This window comes from Semicossyphus pulcher, unplaced genomic scaffold, assembly GCF_022749685.1.
Source record: "Semicossyphus pulcher isolate SPU_LCO1_2020_fin unplaced genomic scaffold, fSemPul1.0.p SCAF_6, whole genome shotgun sequence".
Classification (NCBI taxonomy): domain Eukaryota; kingdom Metazoa; phylum Chordata; class Actinopteri; order Labriformes; family Labridae; genus Semicossyphus; species Semicossyphus pulcher.
Window position 1 is genome coordinate 28442982 of NW_027211737.1, and position 25096 is coordinate 28468077.

General features: G+C 45.8%; 1 protein-coding gene across 3 annotated transcripts in view; it reads left to right on the forward strand.

The window, feature by feature from the left end:
* Positions 1-808: 808 nt before the first annotated feature.
* The window catches only part of tet3 (tet methylcytosine dioxygenase 3), a 31599-nt gene continuing 7311 nt past the window's right edge, over positions 809-25096 (forward strand). The window contains exons 1-11 of one of the 3 annotated variants that reach the window (XM_069682330.1): positions 1145-1237; positions 1930-1989; positions 10954-10977; positions 14160-17109; positions 19331-19421; positions 21327-21420; positions 22692-22900; positions 23618-23768; positions 23891-23980; positions 24274-24411; positions 24568-24922. In XM_069682330.1, coding sequence (XP_069538431.1) covers positions 14208-17109; positions 19331-19421; positions 21327-21420; positions 22692-22900; positions 23618-23768; positions 23891-23980; positions 24274-24411; positions 24568-24922 — 4030 coding nt within the window. In that variant the 5' untranslated portion in view covers positions 1145-1237; positions 1930-1989; positions 10954-10977; positions 14160-14207. Of the gene's footprint in view, positions 1238-1929; positions 1990-10953; positions 10978-14159; positions 17110-19330; positions 19422-21326; positions 21421-22691; positions 22901-23617; positions 23769-23890; positions 23981-24273; positions 24412-24567; positions 24923-25096 lie in introns of all 3 variants that reach the window. The other 2 variants (XM_069682331.1, XM_069682329.1) reach the window with 2 other exon arrangements.

Here is a 25096-nt window from a genome sequence, read left to right on the forward strand (position 1 = left end):
CATTTTGCTTATGAAGTGTCAGAGTGTACCGCGCTTATATAATCGCACAGCATCAGCTGCACTGAGTCTTCACTTGCTTTGAGTCAGCATGTTGGGCTTTGCTGTGTAATTGTGCATTTTGCCTGTCAGACGGGGGGTTGTGTAGCTGCTTGAGGAGGTCCCTGTGTGTTTGTGTGTGTGTGTGTGTGTGTGTGTGTGTGCACGCGCAGGCAGTCCAGTCCAGTTATTGCAGGCAGCCCTGACACAGATGGTGCTCAGCGATACCACATACCAGAGGCATTGTTTAGGGAAGGCGAGTTCGAGGAGATAATTGACAGGCATAGAGAGGACCCATCCCCCCCTTAACACACATGCACCTCCCATCCACCTTCACTCTGTCTCTTTATGTCAGCCTCTCTTTTATGGTGCTGCACACACACACATTCACAGACCCTTTCTCATTTTATTTTAACCTCCTCTTTTACTAGCTCTCTCTCTCTCTCTCTCTCTCTCTCTATCTCACACACACACACACACACACCGCCCTCACTTGCTCTCCTTCAATTTCACCCTAGCAGCAGAGCCCAGCCCGGCTTCTGATTGGTGGACGGACTGCCTTTGTGTGCTATCTCTAGCGTGACGTCTCTCCGGCAAGCTGTGTGTGTGTGTGTGTGTGTGTGTTTTTGTGCGCGTGTGTACATTTGTTCATGGGTGTTTATGTTTGAAAGGAGAGAGAGAGGGGGAGGGGTGTTTGAGGGGGTATTCACATCGTGTGTGCAGAAGGAGAAGAGAAAAAAAAACGGAGCGAGTGTGTAGAAGGAGTGATAGCGATCATAGAGACAAAAAAATCTCTCTCGCGCGTGTATGTGTGCGTGTGTGTGTGTGAGCGTGTGTGCGGTAAACCTATTGGCATACTAGCAGGAGAGAGAGGGAGAGGGAGGGGGGTAGAGCAAGAGCACAAGCGACAGAGAGAGAGAGAGAGAGAGAGAGAGAGAGAGAGAGCGTGCGTACGAGGGCTCATGTAAAACCAGATTAAAAACACAAGATGGCTTCCTGAATGGGCTGCTGGATCACAGACGAGAGAGAGAGAGACCGAGAAAGAAGAAGAGTGGAGAGGTAGAGAGAGAGAAAGAGAGAGCGAGAGAGAAGAAAGGGATAGAGGGATAGAGGTGAAGACGAGAGGGAGCCCGAGTCTTCTGATGGGGATTCGGCCAGTGGACGAAGGAGTACAAACCGAGGCAGCCCAGAGGCTTGGAGGGTAAATATTCATCACTCCAGACTATTTTAGAATTGATAGGTGGGTGGGTTGGTGGGTGGAGAGGGGGGAGATGAGGTTGGCGGGACTGGGGAACAGCTCGAGACAAAACACACCATTTAACATTGAGACAGGCAACACCATGTAGACAAGGGGGGCATGTAGTGCCAAATAAGAAGATGCTGTTTTACAATAATCAGCCTGCTTTGATGAAACATTTCAGTGTAATCCATCTTATCCTCAGCACACTGACACTTGTGCACATTTCACCAATTACCCTTTTAAAAACTGGATTATGCAGACTTGTCTAATGCATATATATTAGATAGGCTGCTCAGGTTTGGCTACAGACATTACATAATTCTATAATTGAAATTGAATCTCGCTTGGCGTCTCTCATTCTCCGTCCCAGCAGTAGAGGGAAGTGCCGGCTCGCTGTAAGAGCACAAATCAAAGAAAAGAGATTTGTGCTGCTTGTCTGCCTTTTGATGATTTCTGAGGATGACAGTGAACCGTAAAGAGATTGTGTGTGAAAAGGCACGAACGCTGCACCTCGTAGTCCTACTGTCCCTAATGACAAGTGTTTCTGAGCGAGCCGTTGTCGCATTATTCTATTGATTGTTATTCTCTCCCCCTCCCACCTCTCTGTCTCCTTCTCACTCCCCCCGCTCTTGTTCTGTTGAATGGCTGTAAAGGTGGAATATTTTGAAGACAGCAGTCGAGGCTGCTTGGGAGACAGTGAACTGGCAGCTGAGGTAAGAGAGGGCATTGGGTTTGTGTTTGCCTGCTGTTGTGTGTATGTGTGTCATCTCTGTCATCTGGGCGTAAGCTCTGTCCATGTTGCAGCTGTTGGTTCACCAGTGTTGTGAGGCTCTTGTGAGGTGTAAATATGGTGGCTATTCAACACAGCGACAGATCCTCCATTCTTATTATGTGTGTCTTATTATTTACAAATGTTGAAACGCTCTTAGTTTTTATGTAAACGTGTGATTTTGTGTGCCTGTCTGTTACACGGAAAAGCCTTTGGGTTGGTGTTCTTTGTTGCTCTGATGTCATTTGACTACTTGCTGCTCTCACTGGCAAACACTTGCGTATGTTTCATTGTCCCAGATATCATCGCCGGCTGGAATAAAGGTGTATTAGACACCTTTATTATCAGTCTTCCCGTCCGAGTCCCTGCTCGGAAGCTGATTATTTTAAATCGCTACTAGTTTTTCTCCAAGCCGCGGTGAGCTGTGCGCCTCTGTGATGAAGTGGCGGCGTCCTCAGTTTAAAGCGTCCCACGCTGCCCGCTGATTGGTGCCAGAGCCAGGCATGTGTAGATACAAGAGACCAAGGAGAGGAGGAGGGAGGAGAAGGGAGGAGGAACCCTACGCACTGGCTCAGGAGCCAGAGGGGGGCCGTCCTTCTTCTCCTAGGTTCTGGAGTCAAATGAGGTAAAGGGAGTAAAAGTTAGTGGGTCACGCATGCGTACGTGTTTGATTGTCGGCGTAGTAACCTGTGGCGTGTGGCCGCTGAGAGCTGCTGTTCTACAGCGTGCCGCGTCGGGGCACGCTCGTGTGTTTATGTGGAAAGGAAGTTTGAGCGGAGACGCTTCATAGAGAACAGATTTATTGAGAACCGAGCAAGCTGTTATTAGAGAGAAATGTGTGATGTCTTCTTAAAGTACAAGAGCTCTTTGATTTCACCTGCCGTCATACTCATACTGAAACACGATGTTGTCAGCCTCCCCATGAGAAATTCATGACAAGACATGACTCAGGCGGATACAAAGACTTGCGTCAGTACAGTGATTTGAAATATAGGTTAGTCAATCAGTTTCAAATGTCATGAAAGGGCTCCACTGACATAGTTTATCTTAACACTAAGCCTGCTGTAATCCCCGTCCATGTGTAGACAGCCTCTTTATCTGCAAGGTATACACGACCATCTGGTTTGCAGGGAGAAAAACATTGAACTGTCCGCTCGTGAGAAGAGCTGTAGGTTGTGTCTAACAAGTTTGTCTTCTCCGCCTTTGTGGCTTTCCTGAGCTCCTGTTTGTAAAGGGTAATGGTTACTGTGCGTGTCCTTGGTGGAGTGTTTATCACAAGAATATCTTGTTTCCTTGTCAAACATTTCCCCGGTAACACAAAGGCAAACAGTCTACAGCCAACAAGCTGAGGGCACTATATTTGCCAGTTTTAATAAGCAGTTATACAGTATCATTAAGTATTTTCAAGACCCACACAACCAACAACCGAAAGACATCGTGTAACAATAGACACAAAGTTAAAAGAGAGTCAGGCAGCACTTTTAATGATATATCTCAGTTTTACAGCACTGTGTTTGTAGTTTTCTTAGCTGTTCAGGAAACAGAGCTGAGTCTAGAGTTTACCACAACAGGTTACATGAGAGACACGCTGCACTCGTGTGACTTTTTTCCACACCCATACACAGGATTTCCTCTGAATAAAAGAGAAGAGGTTCACACAGAGCACTCGTGGGGGAAAAGAGTCAAAAGCAGAACAGAAAAAACTCAAACCGCTGAGTACGTGACAGCAGATGGGACATAGTTAATCATACGTTCAGCCCCGCATGGAATCCCCAGCCTCGTTTGCAAAGGGTTAACACTGACCCAGTTTCCGTGGCAACACTGAATGTCTGATGACATCATTGCTTTAATTTTAGCTCAGGTCCGGCATCCAAGGTTGGTCACGTGACCAACTAGCCTGCATAATGTGTGTGTATATGTGTAGTAGGAGGTTTGGTGTATAGCACCGAGTCAGGAAGTGGAGGGTTTGACATCACCTCTTCCATTCATCGATGTATTTACCGCTCGGCGAGGTTTCCACTCAGTCAGTAAAGAAATAGCGCTCTGTTACCCATGTGCCTCTATAAACAACTCTAATAGTATAATTAAATACATATTTAAAAGGCTAGAAAAGCTTTCATGTATCCTGTGCTCTGAACTGAGTGTTACAGAATCTCCCATGAGCCTTAAAGTAATCATTATAGGAATTAGGTTCAAGGTAAACCATTGTCTGTTATTAAAATAGTGACTCACTGCATTGTACCCGTTAAAAGTTGACGACAACCCTGCATGCAAACCAAGGAACAGGCTGCTGCCAGGAACTCATGTAAACTCTTGTATCTACAGTGAATCATGTGTAGAAGCGCAAGTGTGACTCAGGCTTCCTTCAGTGATTGTGATAGAAAGAGAGATACATAGAAGAGATACCAGAAGTCCTGTACACTGACAGGTGCTATTTTAATGTTTACAGTCGCTAACAATCACCTGGGTTACATGCTATCATTAATAGATATGGACTGCATAATCCCTGAGCCAACATCATGTCTAATCTGTGATTAATGGCAGTTATCAGGCGTCTGTCTGTCCTGCTGCACTGCTCATAGTCCTGCTTGTACTAGTGAAAATGGCCCGGACTCAGCCTGCACCGAGTCCTGAGCTGGATCGATACCCTGCATGGCACGAGGAGCTGTGGTTAGTGGCTGGTTGGCATCGTTGGTGGTATCTGTGTCTGATGTCGGAGGGAGGTTGTCAGCCGCCTGGTGCCGCAGTTAATAAAAAATGAATGGAGTGAGAAGGGGGAGGAGCCCTCAGCTGTTGCTCGAGCTCTTTAACTCTCACCTCTCTGGCGGCTGCTCTGCTGCTCCCACTGGGCGCGCAGTTTATACAATCCTGAATCCCACTGCTGCCCGACGCTGCCAGGTTTTACGTAATGCAGCGCCACAGCTGTTGGAGTTTTCATCACAATTGAAACGGGCACATGAAAATATTGATTTCTGAAACGATGGCTATATTGCTTTTATGTATCAGTGGAAGCTGTTGTCTGAAAAAGGATGTTTGGACTGTTAGAAATGAAAGGCAAGACATCAAACTAGAAGTAGTCAGAAATACATTGAATGTAAAAACATCACCCCGCCATCATCTTCTCCTGAGCTTTCATTTGGATGATTAAAAATTCAGTCTGGCCTTGATTTTAAATCTTGATGATTTAGTGGCTTCATGGCTTCACAGTGCAGAGTCGAGCACTGGCCCTTTAAGCCCGGCCATGCCTGACTTGAACATATGGGAAGCTAATCTTAGCCCGAGTCCTGAGAGAGACAACGCTGGCAACCAGCCACCTTGCAGAGCTAAGGAAGGTTTCTCTTTCTTTCTCTTTATCTGAGTTTCTGCTCTAACTACCTCATATTGTCCACTAACACTCATTGCATAATTATTTCTGGCTTGATATGAAAATATTGCTCTAGTGTTCAAAACAAGTGCTATAATTACATCACTGCCCTATGAGATCTGAAGGCTCAGCTCGTTCTCCTGACTTGTCACCATCAGTCTGACAGATATAAAATTTATTTTTTAACCATTTCTAACTCTCCTGATTTCATCCCCCTTCTGTCATCCGTCCTCTGCCTTTGTCTTACAACCAAAATTGGACGTATTGTGTATATTGATTGAATTCCCTTCCTTCTTTTCATGTCTGAAACCTTAAGCACAAAGAGCTGCCTCTTAAAAACAGCGCCCCCCTCCTCTTTCTCCTCCTCCTCATTATTTTTTTGCGGCTCCACCCTGCCCAAAAGCCCCCCACCCATCACCACCTTTCCTTTTTTCTCTCTCTCCTCCCTCCAAAACCTCTCCTCCCTTTCTCTTTGTGAGGAGCGGTTGGGGCGGGTGGGGGTGGGGGGGGGGAGGCCTTCCCCAGCTGGGCTATTCGTGCCGACCTGCACGTGCCGAAAGTCAGGAGGTATGACTCAGGCTGGTTACCCTACACTCGGTACTACGATCTACACCCTAACACACCCTGAACATAACACCATTCTGCCCGGGAGCGTGTTGGGTATGCGGGGGGTGGTGGGGGGTGGGGGGCAGATGGCAATGAAAACAAAGACAAAGAGAGAAAACCAGCCAAACAGACAGACGCAAGCATAAAATAACAAGGTGGTGCCTTGAAATTGAGCAATATGTTAACAGTGTGTTTCACACAGGCCGACAGAAAGCTTCAGTAAGTTTATACACAAGCTATTAGGCAGTTTGAATTCTGCATCCTTTCATTAAACTGAGTGACGTCAAAAATAAGACACATTTAGCGCCTGGTTTGTTCGTTACGAGACAAAAATAAAACGCATTCCAGTCAGATATTAGTCCTGTTTGTATAACCAGGCTGAACCACTTGTGTTGCTTCCACTCTGTAAAATATGTGCTCAGCGCGGCTCTGCAGCCTCTCGTCCTGCCCACCAATAAACCCAGTGACCCCGGAGAACAATCCAATACTGTATGCACACTAGCATGCATGTGTGGGGGGAAAAAAAATCATTAAAGCGTGCCTCTGCATTTGTTGCCGGTGTGTGCATGTGATGAGAAACAGCCGTGTGTGTCGGTGTGTGTGTGTGTGTGTGTGTGTGAGGAGGGGTGGGTGGGCAGTAAGAGTGAAAGACAGTTAAAGATAAAGGGACAGGGGAGAGAAAAGAGAAGGAGAGGGGGAAGGAGAGAGTCACAGAGTGTGTCAGATCAGATGACCTTGATGCTGTTCGACTGCAGGGCAATATGGGTTGGGGGGGGTGTAATGGAGGTAGGATGGGAGCAGTGGTGGAGTCAGCTGACAGGAAGAGAAGGGAGGAGGGGAAAGGACCGGCACGTCATGGCCCCGATGTTCATGTGAGGTTTTTTAACCCTAAATGGCTCACACCCCCCTTCTGAGAGGTGATGAGGGTGAAGCAATAGTTGAATGATTTCTTAGAAAGACCTTTCCCCCGTGGTTCCCTTGAAACAGCACATGTCCCACTTTATTGGAGTGTCACAAACACACAAAAACCTCCCCCTACTAATGTTCTGGTGCAACTTTAAAAAGCTCATTCTGGTGTGTGAGGGTTTCATGTCAGGACTTAGTTGAAAAGAAGAGAGAAAGATGACTCAGGCTTAGTCATGCAAGCCAACCCAACACACACCGCTGAGGACGGACTTTTGTTGTCAGTCATACCTCCTACAACCGAGACCTTTCATCCGTGCTGCTGAGAAACAGTGAGCGAGAGACAGAAAAGTGAGAGGGATGGATGGAGAGAGAGAGACGAGGGCGTGAAGCAACTCATTTGGACGATAATTTAACGCGATTGTGAGATGAAGCGATCAATGTGAGAATCGGAGCCTCTGTTGTACCTTCTCTCTCCCTCGATGCCGGGTTACAGCAGGTTTACCGTAAGTGTGCCATCATACTGGTTCATGTTTTCCATTTCATTTCCACTAAAATGTCACTGATGTTGTCATTTCCAGTGTCTGGAGGTTCTGGGGTCATGTGAGTGGAACACGTTAATCAGGAGGCTGGATGACTTCCAGTTATAGTGTAACCTGTTGCGTTGTTTTGTAGTTGAAAAGTAACCCATTGTGCTCGGGAGGTTATTTCAGGACAGCTCTCTCGGGCATAACAGCAAATCAGCATTGTGGTGTTGCCTCTGTGTTCAGCTTACTAATATAAACTTTTACTTTATAGTCACTTCTATTGTTCTCTGTAATAAATCTCTCTTTGTGAAGGATAGTGAAACATAATTGATGTAATCAGCGGTAATGTTTTACTTGAAATGACTCCTGAGTCATGAGTGAGCACGTGCGTTTGAATCATAATACTATCGTGTATTTCTCTGTACCTACAAACAGTACGTTGTAAAGTCAGTAAACTTCTGCATCTGATTGTGGAAGTTCCTTCTGCTAAGTTCTGGTCACATCATATTTCTTTGTTCCAGTCAGCGGTGTACATGGACGTGACAAACACACACGTAGCTTGTGTTTTGACAGCGTGGGACACTGAGTTATTGTCCTCCGCTGAATTACTGTTCTCTACGCTGGATCACGAGGACAGCGAACGCTTCTGTTCCATTTGTTCATCTAAAAGCGAAAGTGTGGAAGCCATGTGATGTCATTTATTCATGCACTTTTTTATAGATTTGTGATGACTGCTGGTCTGTTGAGGTCTCTTTTAGCCCTACAGCTTCTTAGCTTTGATAAATGATTGCCACTGTGTCGTAGCCGGTGTTACTTAAAGAATTAAATGATCAGACAAACGGAGCATTAAAGCATACAGAAAAGCCCGTTGTGCTCAGTAGTTCTTCAAAATGAGGAAGTGTGCGGGGAGAGCATGTGATTCAGGGGTTAAGTCGGGGCTTGAGCTTGAAATGCTGTGTCATTGCAGCCGGGGGAGTGAGCGAGCACAAGTGAGTCGGGTGAATGAAAGAGCATGTTTTTCGAGTGTCCGTTGGTGTGTGGTGTTGGCGATAGTTGAGAGTGGGCACATGTGTCATCTGAACAATCGGTGAACGCAAGCAACCCGGTGGGAAACACTGATGATGGGGATGTTGATGGTGACGATGCAGCTACGTCACCGCCACATGTTTCCTACCTCTCTTGCTCACTGCTCTCCCTCTCGCTCATTGGCACTCCCTGGTCATGTGACCTAATGCTCCACTTCTCCTCTCCTTCCCTTAGACAGCTTATGCTGCGCCGTGTTTCTCTTTGGGATTGACGCTTATCTGTGTGTATACGAATATGTGTGGCAACAGAGAGACAGACAGTGTTCATTTTACAGGGCCGGAGAGCGGCTGCGTCAGAAAGTGTTGGAACGGTAATGCAATAAGCTATGCTAGAAGAGGAAAAAGCTTAGGAAACAAAACAGAGAGACAAATCGAGAGAGGGAGGCAGAGGCAGTTTAAGAAAGCCAGAGAAAATGAGAGATCAAGGGAGAGCAAGAGCAACAGAGAAAGCCAAAGTAAGAGAGGCAGGGGAAGGCTACTGAAGTTGATCCAGCCACAGCGCTGTGTAGCCACCACTCGCTCAGTAATATAACAGAAAAATACTACGCAGGAGCTGACAACGATCTGCATGGGGGAGACGGCCATGTTTTTTCCCCCTCCTCCTCCTACTCCTGTTCAAATCTGCTACAAAACTCCAGCAATGTTGGAGAGAAGAGAGGAGATGCCACAAGGCCAGTCAGCCTGCAAGTCGGCGAGAGGGAACATCCAGCGATCACGAAGACAGTGATGATGATAATAGCAATGATGCCAAGGAAGAACGGTGGTGAGGAGAGAACAACAAAAGGACGTTATCGTAGGCTGGCAGACAGGAGAGGATCGTAGTCTTGTCCTCAGCGAACTGTAATGGGTTGATTACTTGCAGTTGCTGTCTTCGTTTGGCAGCAACCCGCCGATCCTCTTTCTGTTTCTGTACTCTCTTCTACATCATCTTCACGCCCTTTACAGTATTAGTCAAATGAAAAACTGAGCGACTGTCCTTCGTTGAGCTGTTGTCTCCCTCTTGTTGTCTTCCCTCTTTTCGATGTCTTCCTCCTGACTTCTGCTACTCTCGCTTGCCGATGCCGAAGTGTCATCCGCTGTTCCCTCTTCATTGCCTTGCTCTTTTACCTCTGTTGATATCACATAGTCTTCATTGTTCCAATTTCCTACCCCTTGTAGGCGAGTTATGTGTTGATGGAACGAGCGTGTATCAAGTGACCCTTCAGTCAGAAGCCTTCCATCTCGTCTGCATCCTTTGCATCTTGGAGGAAGGGCCAGCAAGAGCACCAACAAGCCAGCTCCCTCTTCAATTCCCAATCTTTCTCTTTCTTTCGCATGCAGGCTTGCTAAAGGATCTATTATCGAACACAGGTGTAAGACTGAAGGCTTTCTGTTTTAAGTGAAGAATGGTAAATGGATGCGAATATGGATGGGAAAGAAAATAGAGATTGAAAACCATCATCGATGCCGTCTCCTTTGGCCCATGGCTGAGCAGAATCTAGATGCGCGAACATGGAACAAAATCTCCTTAAGGAGGACCAGATCCATTTACAGAAGGCAAATGCAACGTAACTTTGCTTCTTTTTGCTCCTTTTTCTCTTTCCTGTTGATGCCGTTGTGCGTTGAGACTGCGTTTTCGCTTGGAAGCCGCTGGTTCGCCTCCACACAAACAGGGAAGCACTGTCACAGACGGAATTGCCTACACTGGGCATTTGTGGATAAACAAACACAGCATAGCCTTATATGTAAGATAATCTAATGCAATAAAGCAAGCAATGTTGAAGGGCGTGGAGACAGAGAGAGGGTTTCTCATTGGTAAGAGCTCTGCTGCGCTGTGCTGTTTCCTAGGCTGCTGCTGCTAGCGACTATCCCCCACAGCTCTCTCTGTTTCTGCTCACTGCACACTCCTCCATTCCATCGTACGTGCCCGCTGTGGCTCAGATAATGGCCTCTCGCTCTGCACACACTGAAGAGAGAGAGGAGATGGAGGGAGAGGCTGCGCGAGAGGGAGGGGAATGGAGGGAGGGAGGGAGGGAGAGAGAGAGAAGGGGGAAGGTGGGGGCTGCAAAGAGAAGCCGACTGCATGTGTAGCCGAGAGAAAGAAAGAGGATATTGAAAAAGGGAAGGGAGGAGCAGACAGAGATAATGAGAAAGGAAAAAGGAGAAAACAGAAAGCGTCGGCCATAAGAAGAGGCAAGAGAATGAGAAACGTGTGTGCTTCGCTGGGGGGAGGTGTGTTGTGTTTGTGTGGCTGGCTGTGTGTGCGTGTGTGAATGCATGCATGTGTATTTCGCCGCTTGCTCCATCTGTGCGCCGCACAGACCGAAAGAAATAAAAAGGAATACAACCCAACGAGACCGGATTGCTTTTGAGCCGTTCTGCCGGCAAGCAAGTCTCATGCTCCTCTCTGTCTCGTCTTCTGCTTTCTGCTCTCTCACCGGCAGCCGCATCTGGACATTCAGGACCACGTAAGTATGCGTCCATGCTCCTCGGGGCTCTCAGCCGGCTTCATATTGTCAGGGAATCTGCTTTATGTTTCTGCTCGGCACAGCGGCAAAGGAAGGGGTGGGGGATGAAGGAGGAGGACAACGGGCAGGATGGGGAGGGGGGTTGTATCTGAGATTTAGGTTCAGCTGTCTACTGAGAAGCTGAACTTGTGAGCAGACAACTGAACCCTCTCACCCTATTATCCTGACACATTTTGTCTTTTAGCAGTGACAGTGTTAAAAAGCCCTTCCTTTGCCCTCCTGTTTAAAGGGCTCCTAGACTCAAGTGTCAAGTCAATCAGGTTCTGCGGCAATCTGATCCGGTTAGGTGTGTTAACGCTTTTGTTGTGTGTCAAGATTGTACAAATTGTACGTGTTTGGCTCTGAAATAGAGTGGCACAGAAATAGGCTCCTGACAAGAGAGTAAGTTCTGTCCTGGTGTAAATATTTGTCAAAGCACGTGGTCTGAGCAGTCTGAGGCAGCTGGATAGGTGCAAAGCGCTGCAGGTGTGAGCGCAGAATATCCATCCTGGACCGGCATATGGACTCAGAAATAAAGTCAGTCAAGGTCAACAGCATTCAGGTGCTTTAAAACTACCCTACGAGCTCCGATCATAGAAGGATTTCAAGAGCTGTTATATTGTTAGTTGTTATCTGCAGTGGCAGAGCCGGTGAAGTTCTAAGTGTAGAGCATGAGGGGCTTTAAACCCATGTGACTTTTGTCTGTGGCTGTTTGACTTGAAAAGAGAGCGTCAGGGTTACTGATAATGCGTGATTGTGGGTTGTCAGATTGTGCAGTGTTGCAGTCTCTGTTTCAACACACTGCAGTTCTCATAACTGCCGCGCACAACTACCCCACCTCCTTCCTCTTCCCCGTCTGATGCCACTGATAGTGCAGACATGGGGCCTCTCACGTATTGCATGCCGGCTGTTCACTGCCACCCCCCCCTTCAACTCCCTTCCCTCCAACGCCACATCACATCTTACCACTGCCACCCCCTGGGACCCCCAACAGACACCCGGCGCAGAAGGTAGATTCAAAAGACCCGAGCATACTGCCTGTCCAGTAATTAGCCACTTCAAAGGCTTATTTCAATAATATTCAAATGATCGGGACGCTGGACGCCAGGCTCTCGTCTACTATCATCCACAGATGGATCTACGAACAGAGGCCATTTTCTTTTTGTTTTTAGAAACTTCAAGTTAATCATAAACATTTGAAAGCTTGAGTTTGGTTCGTGGGTAAGGTAATATTTATCCCTCCGTCAATCAATATTGGTTTTTTGTTCTGTCTTCTGGCAGGAAGGGTAGTGCTTTTAGTCAATTGTTATAGAGGTGAAACTACTGTACAGTGTGAAGTATTCAGTTGGTGCTTGTTTCGGTTATCTTGTTTAGTGTAAACACAGAGGCTGAAGTCTTTGACACTTGAAATATTATTAGTAAAGTGTGTTGGCTTTATTTCATAGACCTGACATAATAACGCATCCATTTAGTGAAGCCATTGTTTTCTTCTCAAAGGAGACTATTAGGTTTGTTAGAATACACTCTGTAGTCACAACATGAACTCTGTCAATGATTTCTAAACCTGCCCTTGGATTATCTTTGTTTGCTTTTCCTCGCTGAACTCATTTGATTATGAAATAAGGGAAGCCAACCTGGGCTTAGAACTGTACTGAAACAAACATTTAGCATTGAAGTCTATTGTAGCAACATAGTTGGCTTTGTTTGGTAGTATTAGTAGTCAGCAGAACTACCTTTTTATAATCTATATTCATATTCTTCTGCTTCAAGCACATGAAATTAAACTGCTTTGAAAATGTAATTTGACATAAATGGAACAAGATGATGTGTTTGCAGTTTGCAGTGTAACCCCTAATCTGGTAACTGTCCTAATGTCGACATAGAGAAAGGAAGTCAGATATGTGGTTGCTTTGATCAGCTCCTGATTAATGTTGCCAAATGTTGGAGAAGGTCTTTAAACCTTACAGATGCAACAACTACATTCAGTCACAGGGCAGAGGAAATGGGGCTTGTAAGATATCAAGATAGCAGACAGCTGCAGCTTTCAAGCTATCAATTTAACCCAACTCAATCGTCTTCACTGCTCCAACCCCCCTCCTTTATTTGCACTTAGTTGAAATTAAATGTTTAATGTTAAATATTTGTTCTGTTCATCAAATGTTGTGTCTTAGACTTTGCTGGGGGTTTGCTCAAACAGTTTGAGAGCATCACATGTGCAGAGCCACACGGCCAAACTTCAAAGCGGACTGTTGAAATTAACAGTTAAACACTTGAGTGTTCTGCCTGAAACAACTGTAATAATCAAACACCAGTAATAATGATAATAATAATAATACGATTTTCTTCACTCTTCATCAAAGAATAGCAGTATCTATAGCTCTACCCTCCCAGCAGTCCTTTCTGCCTCATTTGAGTGTGCTTTAACAACAATGGCAGTATGATCTTTTTTTTTTACTATAACAGGTAATCTTATTTTTGTGCACACTAGTCTTCAGACACTCATTTTACACTTGCCTTTTAAGGTATCTTTTGCATGAAATGTTTCTTGGGTTTGTGATAATCTCTCCAGTGGATGAAAGTTACAGTGCACACATTCAGAGAATTACTTTACTTGCAGTTTGAAGCTCTGAAGGGAAAACTTTGGTATGAAATAACATGAGTAATTTTGATCTCACAGTCATTGTATATATTCTATTTTGTTTTCTTTACCCCTCAGTTGGTATTACAGGTCATCACCTCTGCCACACAGTCTCCTAGCACCATGGACGACATGTTTTATTTCCAACTGCCTACTTTGCATAACCCAACTGATATAGAGCAGACTGTTCATTTAAACAACAGTGAAACTTTGTCACATGACCTGTGACTTGCCTTACAAAATAAGTTGTTGCGAAATCCCTCCACTGATGTAATAGCTAATTCGGTTTTCCTCAGCCCTAGTGACCGCACAGTGTGCATTCTAAATGTGTGAGAGGTGTGATGGAAACCCTGAATAGGAGAAGGGAACGAGCTTTATATGTATTTTTATTATGATCATTATTCATCATTCGGTCATTTTTGTCTTGTGCTCTGTACAGTGTGTGATGCTGTTTTGCAGTGGATTCTTATAACCTCACTAACCTACCTCCCTGTTTGTTTTTTAGACTGTACGTGAAGTCACTTCAGTGGATGGCCCCAGAAGTGGAGGCCAGATGGAAATTGGGTCACATGACCGCCTCCAGGAAGGCGCGCTGAGCCTGGAACTGGCCAATGGGGTGAATCCCTACCCTAACGATGAAGAGAATTCTATGGAAACAGAGCAACAGAGGGCTGGAGGCCTGCCCCCAAGACAGTTTATGTCAGGACACGGCAAGGTCAGTGACACCCAACAACAGCAACCGTGTTGGAATGGAAGCAGCAGTACAACCCCTGATGAACCTGTCCACCATGCAAACATGGAGGATGCTCACAATCTGGTGGCGTTTTCTGCTATTGCTGGCTCCTTGCCTCCTTCTTCCTCCTCCTCCTGCCTCGTGCAGCGTAATACAGCCCAGCTTTACGAGAAGTTCACACAGGAGATGGGTGCGGAGGGGGCTCAGACCAGAGTCTCTACAGGGGCACCTGAGGGTAGCTGCCAACCTCCAGAAGACCTGAACACCCTACAAACAGCACTGAGCCAAGCCAAACATGGGCACAAGCCCCCTAACTGCAACTGTGACGGGCCTGACTGTCCTGACTACCTTGAGTGGTTGGAGAAGAAGATTAAGTTGGCAACAAACGAGGATCAAGATGCTTGCAAGATGGTTGATGCTCCTTCACGCTCACAGCCTCATCCGATTAAACAACATTTGCAACACCACCCTCAGCCCTACCCCCAAGTGAATGGTGGCCACCGTTTGTCCACTTCATACCCCCAACAGCAACAGGGAATTCAAGGCCCTCATACAAACCAAGCGCCCTACTCCAAACCCCCAATCCCCTGCTCTCCACAGGTGCTCTCCATAGCCAAGGAAAAGAACATCAGTCTGCAGACAGCCATCGCCATAGAAGCTCTAACACAGTTATCTGGTACTGGTCCGCAAGCTGCCGGCTCTCCAAGTCACACCCCATACAACAGTAACCTCCATCACCACCAACACACCCAGAGTCTACAATCTCAGCCCCCCAATGGCACTAGCTTGATCTCATCCTCCCCCGGCCCTCATTCATCCTCTTCACGCTCTCAATCCGTCCCTCCAGGACTACACACCAGCCAGCCGGCCTCAGTGTCCTGTGAGCACCACAGGCCCCAGTCCCAGGGCCAGCCACCCCATGCTTCCCCTCTCCCATCTTCTACCTCTCCCTTCCCAGGTCAGGGAAAACATCCAGGCTTCAACCCCAGTCCCCAGCAGTGGCAGCAGGGCTCCGGCAGAGGGTCTGAACAGAAGAACCCGTGGATGTGTATGAAGTCTGAGCCCCAGTCTCACTATGCTGCCGCACCTCACAGTAGCTCAGACCCCATGTCAGAGCTCAAACAGCTGCTTGGTGACACCAGTGGCAAATTCAGCAATGCTCCTTTTAAGCTTCCAGTCACACAGCAGCTCAGATTGATTCAGAATGGAGGTATCCAGGTCCAGGACAACCCAGCATTGGCCAGGATAAAGCAAGAGCCGGATTTTGGTGAGCACTATCATCACACTGCCTCCATGGAAAATTACGGCATGGCTAATTGTCAGCAGCAGGGTCAGCACTACCCTGGCACTCCCCTGTCTCCTGGCCAAGCAGCCATCAGCCACTCCACTCAGGCAGCTCTGCAACAGCACCTTCACTACAAGAGAAACCTCTTCTCTAACCACTCCTCTGGCTTTGGAGCACCAGGCCCTCGTGCACCTCTGGCTTGCCAAAACTTGAAAAAGTGGTGGCCACAGATGGAGGCAGAAGGTTTGCCACATCTGGCCATCAAACAGGAACCTAAGGAACCCAAGAAAAGAAAAAGCAGCCAAGGATCTCCTGTCATAAAAGCTATGAGTGGGATGCTTTCTGTCTCTCCCATGCCCAAACCCAAACAGATAATCATCAAAAAGACCAAGCAGAAAGCCTCCACGCCAACCTTCCTGCCTCAGACACAGATTTCCGTACAAAAACCACCAGTCCTCATGATGGACAGAGCACCGGCCCTGACGAGCCTGCAACCAGGTTTTTTCCCCTCTCTGCCCATCCACAGTAACTCCACTCAGGCTGCTGCTGCAGGCCTCCCTGCCCCAGCCCAATCTCAGGTATCTATTTCCAACTCCTCAACTCCCTCTTCCATTGTTTCCACTTTGTCAGAAAACACTCCAGCCCTCATGGGTCCTCTGCCCCCACCAGTGGCCCCTGTAGCCCATGAAAAATCTGAAGAAACAGGCAGCCTGGCATCAAGTAACACCAGCACCACCACACCTCTGACCTCCACATCTTCATCCAGCACATCACAATTACCGGGTCTTATTAACATACCCCCGAAGTATGAAGAACTGATCCGCCAGTTTGAGGCTGAATTTGGGGACTCAGCCGCAGACGCACATGCCAGTCAGCCTGTGGAGGACACTGCTACAGCCCCTCAGCTTGGGGATCGACCCCAGACCAGTCCTCAGGACCCAAGTCCTACATCAACATCCAAATCCCAGTCGACTTCTTTATTTTTCACCAATCAAGCCAGCTCCACACCTCGGCCAAACGATCAGGAGATGGAAGTTAGTAAGGATGAGTTAGGGACTCCTGTCGAAGCAACCTTGAACCAGGCATCCACTGAAAGCCCAATGGAGAAGCAGCATGAGGGGCCCCAACATGTTTCTCAGAATAAGGATACCATTATGGAGAAGCAGCAGCAGCCCTGTGTGTTAGAGGATATGTTCAGCATGCCAGGTTCTCCGCTACCCAAACGCATGAAGATCGAAACCTCGGGAGATATAGCAGTACTTTCAACCACATGCTATTCTGAGGAGGACACACCCACTAAGGACAGTCTGCCTTCTTCTCCGTCTCTCAGAGGCTTCCTAGAGTCTCCTCTGCGCTATCTGGACAGCCCCACCAAGACATTGCTGGATACTCCATCCAAGGATCTGCAGGCAGAGTTCCCCGTCTGCACCTGTGTGGGTAAGTCAGTGTGTTGGTGTCTGTCTTTACTTGTGTGCATGCAGGGGGATGAGGTGACTTTCCATCAACATGCTGTATTAGCAATTTTAGGACAAGTATTCAATACACAACACTGATGGGCCTTCTTGCAGCAAGAGAGTTTGCAAATGTTTCAGGGAGGACTTTTTGGGGATTCCTTTTTTTTTCAATCTAAAGATGTTCATTCATTTCTCTACCTAAGGAGCAAAACCCATAATGTTGTTAAGGTATGTTATTTACTAAACCCATTGAACTAGGCAGGTCCACTATTAGATTTTCAGTCCCCTTCAGTTTCAGCTTCTGTGTCTGGAAGCCTGTTAAATGCATCTAAGAATGTGTGTGTGTGCCAGGGTGTGTGGCTGTGATCATCCAAACTGTAACAGTGTGAGGCACTGAAGGCAGCAGACATGAACAATAGCTGCGGTGGCAGAAGGAGCCTTTTGTGTAAGTTTGGGTCTGGCAGGCAAGCAAGCAGGACAGAGCCTTTGTTGAAAGGTTTCAGTCCCATGGTTTGGGTCTTACGCTGCTCAGGTTATATGTCAACAACAGAGCAGGTGGTCCCGCATTAGAAGCCATGGACATTCATATGTCACACACTTTGTCTTTCAAATAATAAAGAAAAATAATAACAGCAACATAAATTATTTAAAGAGGTTTTACCACTTCTTACACCAACATTATTATAGTATAAATGTCAATCAGGAATCAAGGCCTTAGCCACTGTGTGAAACAGTTTATTTACTTGCAGCAATAACTGAATAAGGAGTTTTTTTCCAAGAGGAACAACCTACACTGTTAGCTGTATGAGGCTATGAGGCTATGAAGGGTTAAGGTCTGGGAAAATCGACCCTTACTGTCCCTTAACATTGAAAAGATTGCACAGCAGGGGGAGAGCAGCTGCAGAGAAACACTTGTTAGCTGTGTGCTGTTACTAACAGTAACAACAGGCAGACGACAAGGCTTCACACACACACACACAAACCATAGTGTGACACACATGCACACTAAACCAGATTCCACCCAAGTATTTAGTAGGACTCCTCCACTTCCTGCCTTGAGCCACGCCTCGGTGCCTCCCTGCATTAACAGGGAATGTGACCTCATATTGCCTCTGATCCAGAGATACACACACCACAGGGTGTGTGTCTACATTTTAGGTCATCAGCTGATAGAGTAGAGCCTGAACATTTAGAGCATTTAGCTAATTTTGTTATGCTACTCTATGAGAGAGTAGTAGTAGCAACACAGCATTATTTGCCACACAATCCTGTTACAAAACACATAGCAAGCTGTTATAGAGCCAGGCAATGCAAAGTCCATTAGATTGTAATAGGCACTGTTGTCATGGGACTTAAATGTAGACCAGAGGCGCGTGTAGTACAAAGATCAAATGCACTCATATACTTATACACACACACACTTAGCCAAAAAATAAACATAGAGGTAGACAGAGCTCACACAGAAACACGTACACTTCCTCTCAATGCTGACATAAACGGAATCATTCATCACTACCTCAAAAAGCTTCTGCTTTGCAAAGTCCCACACAAGAACCACACCCAACAGTCACGGCCCACTGTTTGTGCATCCAGAGGGCACGTTAGTCCACGTGTGTTTGTGTGGACTGGAGGTTGCAATGAGTAACACACTCACGCTTTTCCAAAAATGACTTGGCGTCAGCTTCAAAGAGAATGTCTTTGAGTTTGTCCAAAAATACATCAAAACAAACCCTTTTAAGTTTTCACAGATCGCTACAGAAACTGAGATGCGATTAGCCGCAAAAATCAAACCCTCACTCATCGCTGATGGAGGGAAGGGAAATTATTAATTTGATATATGTGATGTGAAAAATAACATTTAGAAATCCTAGGTAGTAGAAGAGCAGGAATTCCAGTGATGCTGTGAGGTGTAGGAGAAAAACAAAATGTTGATGTGGAAGCAAACTTTTATGTGTTTGGTGTCATTGTTCTCCAAATGGAGAAGAGATTTGAGGATAAATATTAAAAGTAGTTTAAATGAAGAATGAATACTAGAATTAGTTAAAAAGTAGAACAACCAGCATTATAAGGATTCACTCAAAAGCTTTAGCTACAAAATAAATCATCACCAATTGTAATTTGTTGAATATGCTTAATCCTTGTGCATATTTAACTGTGGAACTTTTATGTCCCGTTTTCTCACCCTGTCCTGTCTCTCTTTCTAGAACAAATCCTGGAGAAAGATGAAGGGCCCTACTATAATCACCTGGGATCTGGACCTACTGTAGCCTCCATACGAGACCTAATGGAGACGAGGTGAGCCTTTCCCTCTTCTCTTCTCTCTCTCTCTTCTTTTCCCTTCCTCCTACATGCTCTTGCTTTTTTTCTCTGCCTCTGCCTCTCCCTCCTCTCTCTCTCCAGCTTCCCTCCTCCTCACATTTTGTCCTTAGGGAATCTGTGACCCAGAATCCAGTAGGAGGAACAGGAAGTATGAGCATCATCAGCATATCAGAGGCAGAGCAAAAAAGACACAGGAGTAGCAGCAGATGATAGCTGAGAATGAAAGGAATCAAGGCAGGGAGGAAAAATACAAATAAGACAGTGTGATGGAAATGGTGCATTTTAGTGCAATAATATCCAGATCTGTCATTTATATCATGAAGTATTTCTCTGTTATAATTGTAGCATTGATTACAGCAAGAATTTGGTGTTGGATCACGTTTAACATACAAATAAATGAGGCAACAAATGATTATACTGTATATAGCAACAGCTACCGGGACTCTAGTCGAATCCATTTATACTGTATTCATCCCAAACAACATCCCATATTTTCTACAGCTTAGTTTACACATTCTGACAATGAATGCAAAAACATTGTGCTTGTGTAGTAACCTTCTTAAAACAGGTGCTTCATTGTGCTGTGGTTCATATTAGCAGTACTGAACATTTAACTGAGGTGCACATTTGGCTGCTTTTTCCCGAGAAGCTGGATTCAAAAGGTACAATGAGTCATTAGTCCCTGGAGAGAACAGACTGAGTGAGGGGGGGATGTTGGACCACCACTCTTTGTTGTTTGAGAGATGACATAAGAGTTAAGGCCCCAATGTCCCTAGCTGACCTTCGACCCACCCCCGACCCCAGCGGGCCACCCCTGTGGTGATAGAGCCTACTCCCTTCCCAATCTCTCAGCCACCTCAGGGTGATTCCCATTCAGCCGGAGCCCCTTGTATTCACTGTCACTCGGGATCTGCTCAGAGCTGACCTACTCACAATGGCAGGTATCAGGCAGGCAGGAGACTTGATATGAGATGTGAGCGGACATCTGACAGGTTCCACTGACCTGTCCCGAGCCCGACCCAACCTCTGACCCCTTCCTTCTCTTATAGAACCTGTCACTCTACCATCAGACCAGCAGAAAAACACACGTGAACCATTCTGGCTACTACTAAATGATCTCCAAACAGTCCATTATTTGTTTAATAAGGTGTTTCCAGAGAAATACACACAGAGACCCAAAACAAATAAAAATGTGTGTACTCAAAAAAAAGCCTGTACGTGCACATGGGGACACAAACACCTGCACATATTCCCAGGAGAAGGCCCTTTTTGCTGGCATTGTGTTGAGGGTAGTGGGTTCTTGTTTACTCTGCCATGCATGTGTGAATCTCAGCAGATCCTTGTGAACACTCCACAGCAGCCACTACTGCTGATGTGGGTCTCTCTTTGTCCAAAGAGCCACACAGTAAAATACTACTGACTCGTACAGCTCGAACAGTTAAAACTGTTTCAGGACTAAACTGGCAAAGGCAATAGTTGGTATTAAAAAGGAAAAAACACTCTTGGTGATCACAACCAAAAGCTGAGCTGCAGGATTGTGTCTCCAGTTAGATTTCTGATGCACCAAGCTAGCAGCCATCAGCTGCTCCAGGTGCTGTTGGACTGTTTTTAAATGGCCATGTGTTGGCAGTGTGGAATCATTGGCACAAGTTGACCTTTATTAGCAACAATTTCGCTATGGGAGCGTGTTTAATCAAGCTGTCAGATCGTTCAGTTTAGTAGATAAGAAATGTTTCCTTTTCCTGTGTTTAGTTTTAAGTGTATGACAGAGCCTTAAAGTCAATCAAATACCAATCCTAAAGAGAAGCCATTCTAGATCCATACATGAACTGTTCAAGTGGATGGAAATAAAAGATCCAAATTGTTTCTCCCCCCGTGTAGGTATGGAGAGAAAGGGGATGCCATTCGGATTGAGAAGGTGGTGTATACAGGCAAAGAGGGGAAGAGCTCACGAGGATGTCCTATCGCTAAGTGGGTAAGTAGTGTCACATTAAATCATATTTGCCATGTGATTTAAGTTCCTTAAGAGTCTTACAAAACATAACTTTCAATATGAGTGAGGTAGCAGAAAGCAGAAAACAGGCTGTGCCTTCAAAGACATTTTTGAAAGTATGTCAACCAGTCAGTCAAAGCCTGATTGTTTTAAAATTAGAGAGAGGTGTCCCACATGTCAGAAACGACAGCCAATAAGCAACAGGTTTATGCAGTGTGTGTGTACGTGTCGTCAGGACTTGTGTGTATGTGTGTATAATGAGGGGTCCTGGGGAGACTCCTGGCCAAGTTTGTCACCCACAGTGAGCAGATCAGTAGGAGGTCTCATTGTTTAACAACTTCCCAGACTCCCCTCCCATGTCACCCCTGACACATCCCGCTAATGACTTTATGGATTCAAAACGGCCATCCTACTCAGGGAGAGTTAGCGTGGGTGTTGGTGTGTGTGTGTGTGTGTGTGTTGGAGACAGAGAAAGAAGTGTTAAGATAATAAAAGTGAAAGAGAGCAGGCTTGCACATATCAGATTTAACTGATCTTTTCTGGGAGGAATCATCAGATACTTAGTTATGAGATGCAGAAACGTTGTTCACTTGTGTCAGTGTTTAGTATAAGAATGGTCTCATTCAAGAAAAAATATACAGGTGCCTGTAATGTATCGAAAACCATTCCAAAATATAGTGTCACCTACTGCTTCTTTGCATTTGCGTTGTGCTGGAACTCAAGTTGACTGTTTTGCAGGCACAAATAACAAATTTTGTTACCATACAATGAGACATTCTGCAGGGTGTTGCAGTGGTTAGCGCTGTCACCTCACAGCTAGAAGGCCTTGAATCCCAGTTCGGACATAGGGGGCCTTTCTGTGTGGAGTTTGCATGTTCTCCACGTGCATGTGGGGGTTCCCTTCGGGTACTCCGGCTTCCTCCCACAGTCCACAGACATGCTTGTTAGGTTCATTGGTGACTCTAAACTCTAAAATTGTCAGTCAGTCCAGGGTGTACGTCGCCTCTCGCCCAGTGACAGCTGTGATAGACTCCAGCTCCCCTGCGACCCTGAACAGGATAAGCGGTATAGATAGTGGATGGACAGATGGATAGCATGAAACAATAATGGTTTTGCAGCATTATGTTGGTTAACTGACATTGTATTTCAGTATTAAAATCAGAGATTTAATGGAGGTTAAGAGCTAGGTTGTTTACCTAAACTCCTCTGCATGAGTAAAAGCTAAAACAACAATGTGCTCGGTTTCCTGTCAGGTGATCCGTCGTGGCAGTGAGACAGAGAAGCTGCTGTGTCTGGTGCGCCAGCGTGCCGGCCACCACTGTGCCAACGCTGTCATCATCATCCTCATTATGGCCTGGGAAGGTGTCCCAAGGGGCCTGGCTGACAAGCTGTACCGCGAGCTCAGTGACACCCTCACCAAATATGGCAACCCCACCAGCCGACGCTGTGGCCTCAATGATGAGTGAGTACCGTTTTACACTGGTTATCTAATGAACACGTTTAAGAAGGAACGTTTAACAGGCAGGTTGTCAGAAATTACTGTGCTTTCACTGCACCTGTGTTTCCTGTGTTTTGAGTTATTTTCAAAGCAAGAGCTCATCTTTTATATCGCAGACCATCTTTATAATGTCCAGAAGTGTTCTCAATATGTGGTTGTTTTAATGAATGAAACATAATAAGGTCATATGTTCCAGAGGCGTCAGGCTTAATTTAAACTGAATAATGTGTGCATGCACAAAAGCAAACAAAATTCATTTAGTCTCCAGATACGTACAAATTGATGAGTAAACATTGTCTGTGTTGTTACATGCAGCTATGATCTCTTGTTTAACCTTGTATAGACATATACCCATTCACTATCTCTGGCTTAGATGGAAGTGATACCCCAATCCTAGCAGCCTCTCTGCTCTTTCACTTGTTAAATAGATAGCAGAAATAGCTTTTTCTAAATACCTTGTCTGGTTTATTCAAACTGTATATGTATAACTGCAACATCAAATAATAGGATATTTGTTCTATGAAATGTCTAACAATGCACAAATTGAAATGCACAATTTTCTCTCTGCTACATTGTTATATCCCGCTCAGCTACGTTAAGGTTCACATGATGTGAAACATCAGCAGGTTACACATTATTTATACATGACACTCAGAGTCTGCTCACTCTCTCCCCCTGCAGTCGTACCTGCGCGTGTCAAGGCAAGGACCCTGAATCTTGTGGTGCTTCCTTCTCCTTTGGGTGCTCCTGGAGTATGTACTTCAACGGGTGCAAGTACGCCCGGAGTAAATTGCCACGCAAGTTCAGACTACAAGGAGATCACCCTGAAGAGGTACTCATCACATCAAAGAGACAAATTAAAGCGTTAAACAGGATGATAAATATGTTTCACCTGTTTGATTTTAAGGCAACAATGTTTTGATCTGACCTGTGATCCATGTTTTTGCTTGTCAGGAGGAAAAACTCAGGGATAACTTTCAGCATCTGGCAACTGAGGTGGCTCCTTTGTACAAGCGGCTGGCCCCACAGGCTTACAGTAACCAGGTTTGTTATACATTTACTGTACAACCCTTCATACAGTACCAAACTAATGCAGCTCCAACTACACCTGTCATCTTCCAGAAGCACAGTGAACATTACATTTCACTGAACTTTGAGACCTTACCTGCTTCTTTGCAAAAAAAACCTGAGAAACAGAGAAGACTCTTCAAAGGAAACTATGTTTACAATATAACATATTGTACCTGCAAAGTGCCACCTTAAAGGGTCTTCACTGCTGTTTGTATTTATCTCAAATGTTTGCAAGGTAATAAAGATATATCTCTCCTCTTCCTCAGTGCCAGTCAGAGTCGAAAGCTCCAGAGTGCAGGCTTGGCTCGAAGGAAGGGAGGCCTTTCTCTGGAGTCACTGCTTGCATGGATTTCTGTGCCCATGCTCATAAGGATCAACACAATCTCTACAATGGTTGCACAGTGGTAAGAGGACTCACCATACTCTTACATTTGTGTTGTTTGGGTATTCTGATGTGAATAAACAATTAATGTATCATCTTTTTGGTGAATGAGTTGTTGATATGTTTCGTCCTAGAACAGTCTAAATTTCATCGTCCTCTCCCTCCCTTCCTCTGTTAGGTGTGCACTTTAACTAAGGAGGATAACCGAGCAGTGAAGGAGATACCTGAGGATGAGCAACTCCACGTGTTGCCTCTGTACAAGGTGTCTTTGACTGATGAGTTTGGCAGTGAGGAGGCCCAGCGCCTCAAGATGCAGACGGGAGCCATCCAAATGCTTCAAGCTTTCCGCCGTGAGGTGCGCAAGTTGCCCGAACCTGCCAAGTCCTGCAGACAACGCCGACTGGAGGCCAAGAAGGCAACCTCGGAGAAGAAGAAAAACAAACTCCTGCAGCAGGCAGGGGAGACGCCAGAGAAAGCTGTGGTCAAGACAGAAGCCTGCATTACCGGTTTCCCTCAACCCCAAGGCAATAAAGGTACTACTCCCCTCTTCCTTTAATGATATACTTTGATTGTAGTTAACAGATGTCCATATTGTTAGGCAAATTATTTTAAAATAACTGAGGTCTCAACTTGGGTCCTTGTCTGATTACCTGAAATGCATTTATCAAGATCCTAAACAGTTTGATCTGCACAAAACACACAATATA